We start from the raw sequence: 12,064 nt of genomic DNA, 5'->3' as shown, positions 1-12,064 counted from the left end.
GGTCGGCACAGTGCAACTAGTGTTGTCAAAAATATCGATACTGAAATATCTGAAAAGATACGATAGCCTGCTCAGCCTACACAATCGATCCCAGCTGCTCTCCTCTCCTCTCCTCTCTGACCGACAGCGAGTTGACACGCAGCCGCATATTCTCATTCAGCCGGTTAACCTCTGAACACGACGGACGCGCGTTCTGCTGGACTTTTCCTTACGACAGCGTGTTAGTGTTAGTGTGTGTGTGATCGGTCTGAATTTCGCGCGGGATTGCACATAATTCTACGAATCCCCGCAGATTTCAAGCTCACATCTGAAGCGCGCACACACACATAGCCTACCATAATAAAGCCGCACCTGACATACAAGTGCAAATATTCGGTTCTTTTTACAGCTTATTATTGGTCAAATACACTCAAACAAATTCTCAGTGCACATTTTGAACAGTATGTAAACACAGTCTTAAACAATTCAGGAAGAAATGAAGAATGAGTAACAGGAACAGTGTTCAGGATCCATGAGTGCGGCAGTTCTTAAAGGGACAGTCACAGCAGTCATTTGTTATTCAAAGTCAAACTACAAAAAGACAAACGATCACACTGCTCTTGACTGATCAACTTGTGTAACTTTAATGGTTTTATATGAAACTATTTAATTTTTTGCAAAAACATTATCCAATGTTATTTTAAATTTATTTAGCCACTTTGCGTTTTTTATTCAGTTTCTTACCTGAATGTTAGACCTACCTGAAAAAATAAAGCAGTCTATTTCATTTATATCTTTTATTCTATTGTATTTATTTGTGCAATTTTTTTTAATATGTATCTTTGTTTATTCAATTTACCAATCACAATTAATCAAGCTTACTTGTGCTGTGTGTAAACTATTGCAACACAATTACCCCGTTGTAAAAAATACATTGAGTTAACAAATATTTGTGAGATAATTTTAATAGTAATTGATCAATGTTTATATATAATGTTTATATATGAGAAAAAGCTTAAAAGCTTTATCATATAAAGTGATCTCTTCAGAAGAAATGTTTGATTGCCTAGACTTTCAAAAGACAGACAAAAAAAAAATTATATAAAAAATATCTAATTGACAGTATATGCAGCGTTTTCCCCCCATTGTATTGAAAATAGCATTGAATATCGATGTGACATGTTTTGACTCCACCCCTCAAAGAATCGGAATCGAGAATCGAAAAGAACCGAAATCGAAAGTAAGAATCGGAATCGGAATCAGAATCGTTCAAATCAAAACGATGCCCAACCCTAATTGTCACCCTGTAGCCCAAGACTGGTTTCTCACTGAAGCTAAGCAGGGCTGAGCCTGGCCAGTACCTGGATGGGAGACCATCTGGGAAAACCAGGAGCTGCTGGTGGAGGTGTTATTGAGGCCAGCAGGGGGCGCTCACCCTGTGGTCTGTGTGGGTCCTAACGCCCCAGTATAGTGATGGGGACACTGTACTGTCAAAGAGCCCTGTCCTTCGGATGAGAGGGTAAACCAAGGTCCTGACTCTGTGGTCATTAAAAATCCCATGGCACTTCTCGTAAAAGAGTAGGGGTGTAACCCCAGTGTGCTGGCCAAATTCCCTTGATTGGCCCATACCAAACATGGCCTCCTAATAATCCCCATCCACTGAATTGGCTCTATCACCCTCTCTCCAGTGGCGGCTACTGGTCTGTCAGAGAGGGGAAGCTCATTTTCTGCCAATTGTCTTATTTATTTAAAAGTAAATTCTGCCCTACGTTCCTTTTCAAGAAAATGGTCTTTTACCCTGTGAATGAATGAACGATCTAAAAAAATATTAAACTCTGTAAAACTGAAACAAGGAATGTGGTGTATAATTGTGTGAAATATATGATGAAAATAAAGCAATTTCGCCAAGCAAATATCAAAGAAATAGGTTGCAGCAGTTTTTATTTCGACTGAACTTGAGAAATTCGCGATGGGACTGAGCGCGAATAGCTTCAGTGATTCCTTATAGTACAGAATCGCTGTCAGTCAAAAGGAGATGCAGACCCTCCAAAGTTTTCCCACCTAAAAAAGATGAGAGAGGCCTGTAATTTTCATCACAAGTACTGTTACAAAGGACACTTATTTAGCACTTCAGGTAATAGATTTATATTTGTAGTGTTTCAAACGGGGAGTTATTCAATGACTATGGATCATTAATGCCCCCTTGTGGAATAACCAAGTAATATGACTGTGCTGGAAAGTGCGTCATTCAGTTGTTGTTATGACCATCCATAGAGTGTGGACTGTGGAACGTATGAGAGTTTGCCTCAGTTCAGAAAGAGGTGCTATTAATCGTGTGCGTGCATCTAAAAGTAAGTTTCTCTGTTTATTGATCTTCTGTAAATTGTTCTTTATGGATTACCACCATAATTACAGTTTGTTACATACAGTAGGTCGAGTTATTGCCGCCTATACGGCCGATCAACCAGACTATATTATCAGATTGCATGCATATAACGTAATTTCAACATTTCTTCCTTGCTGTTCATATCAAGCGTAAGTGTAATTGCTTTTCGTCGTGTATATTTATATACTTTGTTGAAATTGCTGCGTTCACGAGGCAAATGCATAGTCATTCTGTTATGCACGGACTTTCTATATGACGTCATTGACGCTACGGCCGCGTGTTCGAGCCCCGGTCTAACCAAAGTTAAATAATTTTGAGATAAAATGACAAAAGTGAGTAATATGACTTCTGGATATGCTTTAATGTCTTTCTAAGTATTGAAAACATTTTGTATCTTTGTTATTGATTATTTTGTTATGCTATTATTTGTATTAATGTTAAGCACTGATATATTGGTTTCTATTTGTCTTATAGAACCACACATGCACCCAATAAATCCTCAACAAACCGTATAAGCATCTTCATTGCGTCCTGACCAGACGTACCACAGTGATTAATTTAACCCGATCCACATTAGTTGCTACAAAACAAGTACACTTTATCACATTTATTATTTGCAAATTATGTTGGAAAATAAGTATTTGGTCAATAACAAAAGTTCATCTCAATACTTTGTTATATACCCTTTGTTGGCAATGGAGGAGGTCAAACATTTTCTGTAAGTCGCCACAAGGTTTTTACACACTGTTGCTGGTAGTTTGGCCCATTCCTCCATGCAGATCTCCTCTAGAGCAGTGATGTTTTGGGGCTGTCACTGGGCAACACGGATCTCAACTCCCTCCAAAGATTGTCTATGGGGTTGAGATCTGGAGATTGGCTAGGCCACACCATGACCTTGAAATGCTTCTTACGAAGACACTCCTTCGTTGCCCGGGCAGTGTGTTTGGGATCATTGTTATGCTGAAAGACCCAGCCACCTTCCATCTTCAATGCCCTTGCTGATTGTAGGAGGTTTATACTCAAAATCTCACGATACATGGCCTCATTCATTCTTTCCTTTACATGGATCAGTCGTCCTGGTCCCTTTGTAGAAAAACAGCCCCAAAGCATGATGTTTCCACCCCCATGCTTCACAGTGGGTATGGTGCAACTCAGCATTCTTTCTCCTCCAAACACGACAAGTTGAGTTTTTACCCAAAACTTCTATTTTGGTTTCCAAAATACCTGACCATTTGACATTCTCCCAATCCGCTTCTGGATCATCCAGATGCTCTCTAGCAAACTTCAGACGGACCTGGACATGTACTGGCTTAAGCAGGGGGACATATCTGGCACTGCAGGATTTGAGTCCCTGGCGGAGTAATGTGTTACTGATGGTAGCCCTTTGTTACTTTTGTCCCAGCTCTCTGCAGGTAATTCACTAGGTTCCCCCGTGTGCTCACCATTCTTGTGATCATTTTGACTCCAAGGGGTAAGATCTTGCGTGAACCCCCAGATCGAGGGAGATTATCAGTGGTCTTGTATGCCATCCATTTTCTAAAAAATGTTCCCACAGTTGATTTCTTCACACCAAGCTGCTTACCTATTGCAGATTCAGTCTTCCCAGCCTGGTGCAGGTCTACACTTTTGTTTCTGGCGTCCTTTGACAGCTCTTTGGTCTTGGCCATAGTGGAGTTTGGAGTCTGACTGTTTGAGGTTGTAGACAGGTGTCTTTTATACTGATAACAAGTTCAAACAGGTGCCATTAATACAGGTAACTAGTGGAGGACAGAGGAGCCTCTTAAAGAAGAAGTTACAGGTCTGTCAGAGCCGGAAATCTTTCTTTTTTGTAGGTGACCAAATACTTATTTTCCACCATAATTTGCAAATAAATTATTTAAAAAAAAGATATCATTCTCTCTCTCATAGTTATGATGAAAATTACAGCCCTTTCTCATCCTTTTAAGTGGGAGAACTTGCACAATTAGTGGCTGACTGCCCCACTGTAAACACCGTTCTTAATCATATTGGATTAATATCTATATTATTGTTGTTTTCTCCAAGGTGCTGTTCATTGATAACTGGCGCGTCCTGCATGGCAGAGAGTCGTTCACAGGCCTGCGGCAGCTGTGTGGCTGCTATCTGACCCGTGATGATGTGCTGAACACAGCTCGCTCTCTAGGGCTCCGCGCCTGAACCACGCCATCATTAACTAACACCAACTCAAGCAGAGGACAGCTGATTTACAGCAGGATCACAGACACACCGCACAGGATTAACAGGAAGGATATAAAGACTTGAATATGAAGACTTGACAGAAAATTATCTGTCTTTTTATCTTTACACATTTAACAATAAACTCAGCTTATTGTTTGAATGATTTTACTATTTTGGTAGTGGATATAGGGGTGTGCGATATTGACAAAAAATTATATCGATATTTTCTGGGATTTTCTCGATAACGATAATTAGACAATATTTTGCTGAGTGTTTTTATATATATAATTAATAATAATAATAATAATAATAATTTACTTAATTATATGCATGCATCATCTTTGTGTTAATTTCATGAATTTATTACAAATTAAATTATGATGTTATATATTTTGTTCAGTTGAGTACCTACAATATCCCAGATGTTTCCAACTATTTGTTAATTGTGAGAAAATTGCTATTTTAACTAAGAACCGGGACGTGTCAGCATAGCGTTTGAGGAAGTCGCCTGTCAATCGCATCATATCTGCTCTACCCTCGGTTTCGGGTTTTATTTGGCAGGAGCGCTTTACTCTTAGCAGTGTGAACAAGTGAACGCACGGAGTAACGTCATAACATCGTTTTAAACACACTTAAATGTATCTAATATGATAATCAGAGCTGCGTTACCTCATAATCATTACCGGAAGAGCGGATCAGTGCAGGCGCCCGGCGACCAGCGGCCGTGCTCAGCTCCTCAACACTCGGTCCTGCTCTGCTTTAGACTACAGTAACGTTAATAACCGCATCCATGAACGTGATTTCTGCCTGAGTCCTATTTTACACCAACTGTGAGGTGAAGACCACATGATGTCCTGAGATGCTGCGCTCAAACTTTGCGTCATCAAACTACGCATTGGTTTTGAATAGGCGCCCTCTAGTGGACAGAAAGTTGCATAGTGCACCTTTAAAGGTGCGTCATTAAAACGTCTTAAATTGCTCCTGCATTATATTATGTAAACTGCATTAATGACAAAGAACTTTACAGATGCAGATATCATTACGTAGCACTTTGGGATTACGTAGGGATTGTTTTTAACTATGAAAAGGGCTTTACAAATAAAATATATTATTATTATTATTATTATTGTTATTATTATTATTACAATCTATCACTAAATGTTTACAGTTTGTCTGACGCTGTGGATTGAGTTCCGTAGATGAATACGGGGATAAGCCGAAGCCTGTGTCTGGTTTCATGAGTTTTCAATGGGACTGAGGGGATCCTGAATTACTGTACGTATTACAGTGTTAATCGCACATTTGGGGGGGTCTGGGGGGGGGGGGGGGTTAACCGCTCCTTAACCCCTCCTAAAAATTTTTTAGTCGTCTTTTAGCCAAGATTAAGCCCTTTTTGTCTGCTAAGAATTTTTAAACGGTTATGCATGCTTTTGACATCCCGATTAGATCAGGGTTCCCGCGGAAAAGCATTGACTTAAAAATAGTCTTAAAAATAATGCTGTATGTAACTTATCCGTATTGTATTTTTCCTCAAAAGTTTAATTTGTCAACCACGATTATTTTGATTAAATAAAGAATTATAAATAAAGAGTGACGGAATCAATAATTGAGAACGAAACGCAGCCCCGGGTAATATTCAAATACTGCGAACACGTGATGCCTTCAGTAAATGAAGATCACAACCATAGACTGCAACACAACACAACACACACCTGGTAGGGACGTGAAATAGGTATTCATTTTTTATATAAATGGTCTTAAAAAGTTCTTAAAAAGACTTGAATTTAACTTGAAGCAACTTACTGCAACTCTTTATATATTATACACCGGGTTTGATCTCGCTTCATTGGTTACCAGTTAAATACAGAATTATTTATTTGTTTTAAGTCTTTGCAGAACCAGGCTCCACAGTACCTCTCTGGACTATTACACCCGCCCTCACAGTCCAGAGCACGCAGATCAGGAGACTCATCTACTCTTTGTTCCCAGAACTAGACATTAAAACGGGTGATTTTGCTTTTGTGGTCATGGGCCCTAAGTTATGGAATAGGGTACTCATTTATCAACACTCAAATAACACATTCTGCGCAAAGACTTGAAAGACTTCAAATGAGGCCGTTTTTGGCATTACCTTCTAAATCTAATTATATAATTAGGTTTTTACTCCAACTCGTTATAGAAATATAATCATTTACACAGTGTGTGTCATTTTCATGACATCAGTAACAGTGGAATATAATGACTATATAGGCTAATATAAAGAATATATAGTTCAAGATCAATTTTATTTGTACAGCACATTTCCAACAGCCCCCAGGCTTTTTTTTTTAATATTATATATATATATATATATATATATATATATATATATATATATATATATATATATATATAGTATATATATATATATATATATATATATATATATATATATATATATATATATATATATATATATATATAGTATATAATGAATATATTGGCTAATATAGGTCATATATTCAGTGATCCAGTGAACTCACCACATGCCTACCTAAACTAACACAAGTCAGTTACATTGCATCGGATTCTGAGGTAAAACTTTTGTCGTCTTAACGTCATGTAATCTTAAGAATTGTTGCCGCGAAGAAGAAAAAAAAACAATAATTATGCTAATTAAAATGATTATTAATGAAAATATATGAACTTATCTTAAAACATCTGCAACCAGTGGTTGTGTCTTTTGCATTGTCCTTTCAAAATGACAGTTTGGGAGCGAATTTAAACGAATCAAGGCGGGAAGCTCGTGAAACAACCAAGCGCTGGGTAGAATCAACCAAGCATTGCGACCCAGCAGGTTTAACCCAACGACTGGAAATTTGAAACTACCCAATGGTGTTTAAAATGTGATCAAATAAACCAACAAAAATGACCCAACAGTCTTAACCCAGCATTATTTAGAGTGTTGTTCTCAAGCTGTTTCAGTTGTAATATATCCTTAAAACACCTTCAGATGTTCATTCATGTTTATTCTTGGACTATGACGCATTCACAGGTACAGTGATAAGTCACGCCTCATTAAAGAGCATCAAAACTGCATTTATCATTCACTCTAAAAATGCTGGGTTAAAAACAACATAAGTTGGGTTGAAAATGAACAAACCCAACAATCAGGTTGTTTTAAGCAAACATTTAACCCAACTGCTTTTGTGTGTGTTTGAAATTCCAAAATGGACAGAATGCTTAATATGTTGGCGTGGAAACTCGGATTGAAGTGTGTTCTGCACGTAAAACGAGCCGACATTAACTGTTAAAGATTCGGAAGCCCTTTTCCGAAATGCTTCAGTATGAATATGAGTACACTGTAAAAAATTATTTAGGAAAAAAGTTACCTGGTTGCCTTAAAATTTTGAGTTCATTGAAATTAAAATGTTGAGTTAATACAATGAACATTTTTTGAGATTCGACAGCCTTATTAAAATATTATTAAAAGATTTTGTAAGCATATTGGGTAATTATGTGTGTGTTATTTCTGATGACGTAATGAAACATGCCAAATTGTGCAATTTTCATGATTTATCAAATTTTTTATGTGGTTCAGATACAACAATATTTTGAGTTTCTATTTATTAAACTAATTTCCTTCATTGTATCAACTCAAATTTTTAATTTCAATAAACTCAAAATTTTAAGGCAACCAGGTTACTTACTTTTTTAAGTTAAACCAACAAAAACCACCACAATTTTTTTACAGTGTACCATTACACCCCTACTAATTATTGATATCAACAACTGAATTTCAACTAGTGACAACTCTTATTCTTGATATCAGTAATTGTATTTTCACTAGGCCAAGTGAAATGTCACCAGGCTGCCTATCAAATTAAATAGTTGATATCAAGAATTCAAATCCTGTTAATAGATAAAGATCAGAATGGCTTGCCATACTACCAGCCTTTATCAGAGCCTAAACTTAGTCAATTTTCACTTTGAAAACGTTTTTTTTTTTTTATTGCGTCCAATATTGCTTGATTTTCATAGAGGCTTCTCTAGTTTATCTTATAAGTTTTCCATATTATTATCTTTTATTTGCTTTAATGTTGTGTTTCTATTCTGTGGTTTGTTTAATTGGCTTTTGTAAAGCACTTTTGGTCAACACCAGTTGTTTTTAAATGTGCTATATAAATATAATTGTATTGTCAAATGGGCCTAGACGCGAGTGACGGCTCTGGTGTCCTCAATCTGGCAACCCAAGCGAGCCTGGAGTCTGAGGAGAAAGGGCGGGAAAACCAATTCTCCAATATTTTGAATTTGTAGTACCCATTTCAACCTCTAGCTGTCATTACTGCATAACAGAATAATGTGTGAATTATGGACGTCTAAACGGATGTAAACGCAGGCTATGTGTTTGTGCCTTAACATGAGAATGCATGGTTGAGATTAATGACAAAGATCTCACAAAGTTTAAATATATATCCTGCAATAATCTCATACAATTTGTAGCATCCTAAAATGATCTCAAATTAATGTACGCACAAAATACCAATGTTACCTCTAGAAAATAAATTGAATTCCTTGCATGTTTGTCTGGTTGACTGGTTTTTGATAGTCGTTTTAATTTAGACAAGGCTGTACACACTACACAAAGTACATCATAAAAATAAATGCACACATTAATTATAAAGTGTATTGCAACTTAACTCATAGTATTTTAATATGGTACATTTTCATTTAATATGGACCCAACAATGGTTCATTGAACAAGCATTTTTGGATTTTAAAGATTTGTAAAGGTTTTTTTGGGGGGGATTTTACAAATGTATCTTTATTAGTATCCTGAAAAAGGGACATTTCTATCTCTTTTGCTGAGTTTAGATGCCATATATATTAGACAACTTTGCTATTCATTAAACTATATTGGCTACATGAGTGAAATCATTTTATTTTTAATTTGCCATATATTATAACAACATATTTTCAATTAAAAATATGGGCAATTAAATGTTTGTATATTCAAATGTCAAATAGGCTATTTCCCTTGCAGAAGTTTAGCCTCATCTGGCATTAGTTATTCACCTAAACTGTAGAATAAAAACACTTTAAAAAAAATAGTATTTTACATACACTGTTACACGATAAAATAATCCCGGTGTCATTGAAGCGTGTGATTCATAATTTAGGAATTCAGGGATTTTTTTTACCCATATGCTATGAAATCCTACTGCGACTGTACTGCTGAAACCTTCTCCTTTGCACACCGCAGATGCCATATTAACTGCAAATGTAGTTACCTTCATATACTAATCTATGCCAGTTACCAAACATTTAAAATAAATGGATAAAAGTCTTTTAACACTCTTCCGGCTACCCAAATCTTGACCTTATAGATTTGAAATTTACAACAATATTCTGTAAATTTGAGTCAAACCGCCATGCGACCCCATAATGCACTGCAGTTTACAGCATTATGCTGTATTATTTAAAAAAACAGCTGTCTGCTGTAAAATATTGCTGTAGTTATTAAAGACAAATAAAAACAAATGGATAAAGTGTTTTAAGATTGTCAGGTATTCAGGTTCAGAAACTAATCAAATGTAAAATAACTTTATAAATAAAATATGCCTTCCAAATATAGTTATTCATTCAAGAACAGCGAATTAATTTTGTTGTAGAATTTTGTTGTTTGATTAGCGTTATTATAGAGACAACAGCAGGAATATTAGGCTACTGTCACTTTAAGAGTTGCACGGATCCAATATTGATACTCACATATGGTGCTGATCCTGTGCGTCTATAGTATCCACAAGATATTCTCCATTAATAAACCAATCAAAACATCAATTTAAATTTTTAGGAACCTCTCTGATTGGTGAACCTCGCTGGTCGTAATATCTGCCTTATATAAGTGCGCACCTTTTTAAAGCGGTGGTGGGCGTGGTTATCAAACCACTACCCAAACACATTAGACACACTAAGCGTGTTCACTTACAATACGCCTTATGAGAATCGATATAATCGGGAAGAAAAAAAATATTATTTACAAGTGAACAGGTTATAAAAGACTAATGACTAATGATCCCAGAGGAATAAGGTCTGATCCAGACAAACTGTAATAAGTTTGTGAATGTGAGGAAGGAAGAGGACACGGGGGTCAGCTGGACGGTTGATGCTTGCTTTATTTAGTAACTCAATACTCAAAACACACTCAATAGTGTGGTTTCTCTCAAACTCATAACACAACGATTACTTCCGGGTCGGCACTTCCGGCTTCCGGTTTCTCAGTCTCTGGGTCTCTGGCATCAACAGTCCGGCTCTCTCTCTCCCTGGTCTCCGGTTCCACTGGCGTTTTATCCCCTCTCCACGCCCATTACTGGAACAAGATACAGGTGTTATTAATCTGCATCCAACCCACTCACTTACCGCTCGTCCCACGGCTCTCTCTCCCGCTGCAGACCTCGCTGAACCACACCCCCCTTGCCACACAAACCATCTGACATTTTCGGAAAAAAATAAACATTTATATACCTTTAACCTAAATTGCTCATCTTGCGCAACTCTGCCACGGCCACAGATTGCGTAATCCTGTGGGAAAGGTCACGCTAGACGTAGGCAGAAGTAACGCCCCAAGCGAACGTGCGACGACTAATACAAACACCCTTTATAAAATAAATAAATTAAAAAGAGCACAATTTTCAACGTCAAAATCGTCCAACATTGTTGTTTAACTTTTTATTGCTAAAGGGCATTTGTATTAGTGTTTGCATGTTCGCTTGGAGCGTTACTTCTGTCTACTTCTGTTACTTCTGTCTCTCACTTGTAAATAATAAATACATTTTCAGACCTTAGTTTTACATGAATGACCAGTGCTAGATTACTTCCAAATTAGTCCATTACTGAATACAAATAAGCCTAGGTGCATTTCACATTTATATAATCTGATGACTTTATCATGTCATCAATAAAAATGTTACTGTATAGTAATATAATCTAATATAATTTTTGGAATCTGATTATGTAATCCAGATTACCGGTACTTCACTACCACAGTGAATGACACTTTAAATATTAATGAAAGTAATATAAAAAGCCATTAATTTCATTCATAAAGTGAAACTTGTATATTTTATTCATTCATTACACACAGACTGATTTCAAATGTTTATTTCTTTTAATTTTGATGACTATAACTGACAACTAAGGAAAATCCCAAATTCAGTATCTCAGTATTAGAAAATGTGAATATTGTGAAAAGGTTCAATGTTGCCACACTCTAATCAGCTAATTAACTCAAAACACGTCTCTAAGTTCTGTAGGCTACACAATCATGGGGAAGATTGCTGAATGTGAAACAAAACCCTTTAAAAAATGTGGGGGAGATTCACAAAGAGTGGACTGCAGCTGGAGTCAGTGCTTTAGAACCACTACGCGCAGACGTATGCTAGACATGGGTCGTATTCCTTGTGTCAAGCCACTCTTGAACAACAGACAGCGTCAGAAGCATCTCGCCTGGACTTAAGACAAAAA

The 12,064-nt window shown here is 36.8% G+C and overlaps 1 protein-coding gene across 3 annotated transcripts in view; it reads left to right on the top strand.

The window, feature by feature from the left end:
• tmlhe (trimethyllysine hydroxylase, epsilon) overlaps window positions 1-5,879 on the top strand; it is a 52,756-nt gene extending 46,877 nt beyond the window's left edge. Inside the window, exon 8 of one of the 3 annotated variants that reach the window (XM_067424056.1) lies at window positions 4,409-5,879. In XM_067424056.1, the coding sequence (XP_067280157.1) occupies window positions 4,409-4,540 (132 nt within the window). In that variant the 3' untranslated portion in view covers window positions 4,541-5,879. The remainder of the gene's footprint in view (window positions 1-4,408) is intronic. The other 2 variants (XM_067424055.1, XM_067424054.1) reach the window with 2 other exon arrangements.
• Window positions 5,880-12,064: the final 6,185 nt, after the last annotated feature.

This window comes from Pseudorasbora parva, chromosome 18 (assembly GCF_024679245.1).
Source record: "Pseudorasbora parva isolate DD20220531a chromosome 18, ASM2467924v1, whole genome shotgun sequence".
Classification (NCBI taxonomy): domain Eukaryota; kingdom Metazoa; phylum Chordata; class Actinopteri; order Cypriniformes; family Gobionidae; genus Pseudorasbora; species Pseudorasbora parva.
This window is presented reverse-complemented; position numbering and strand designations above follow the sequence as displayed.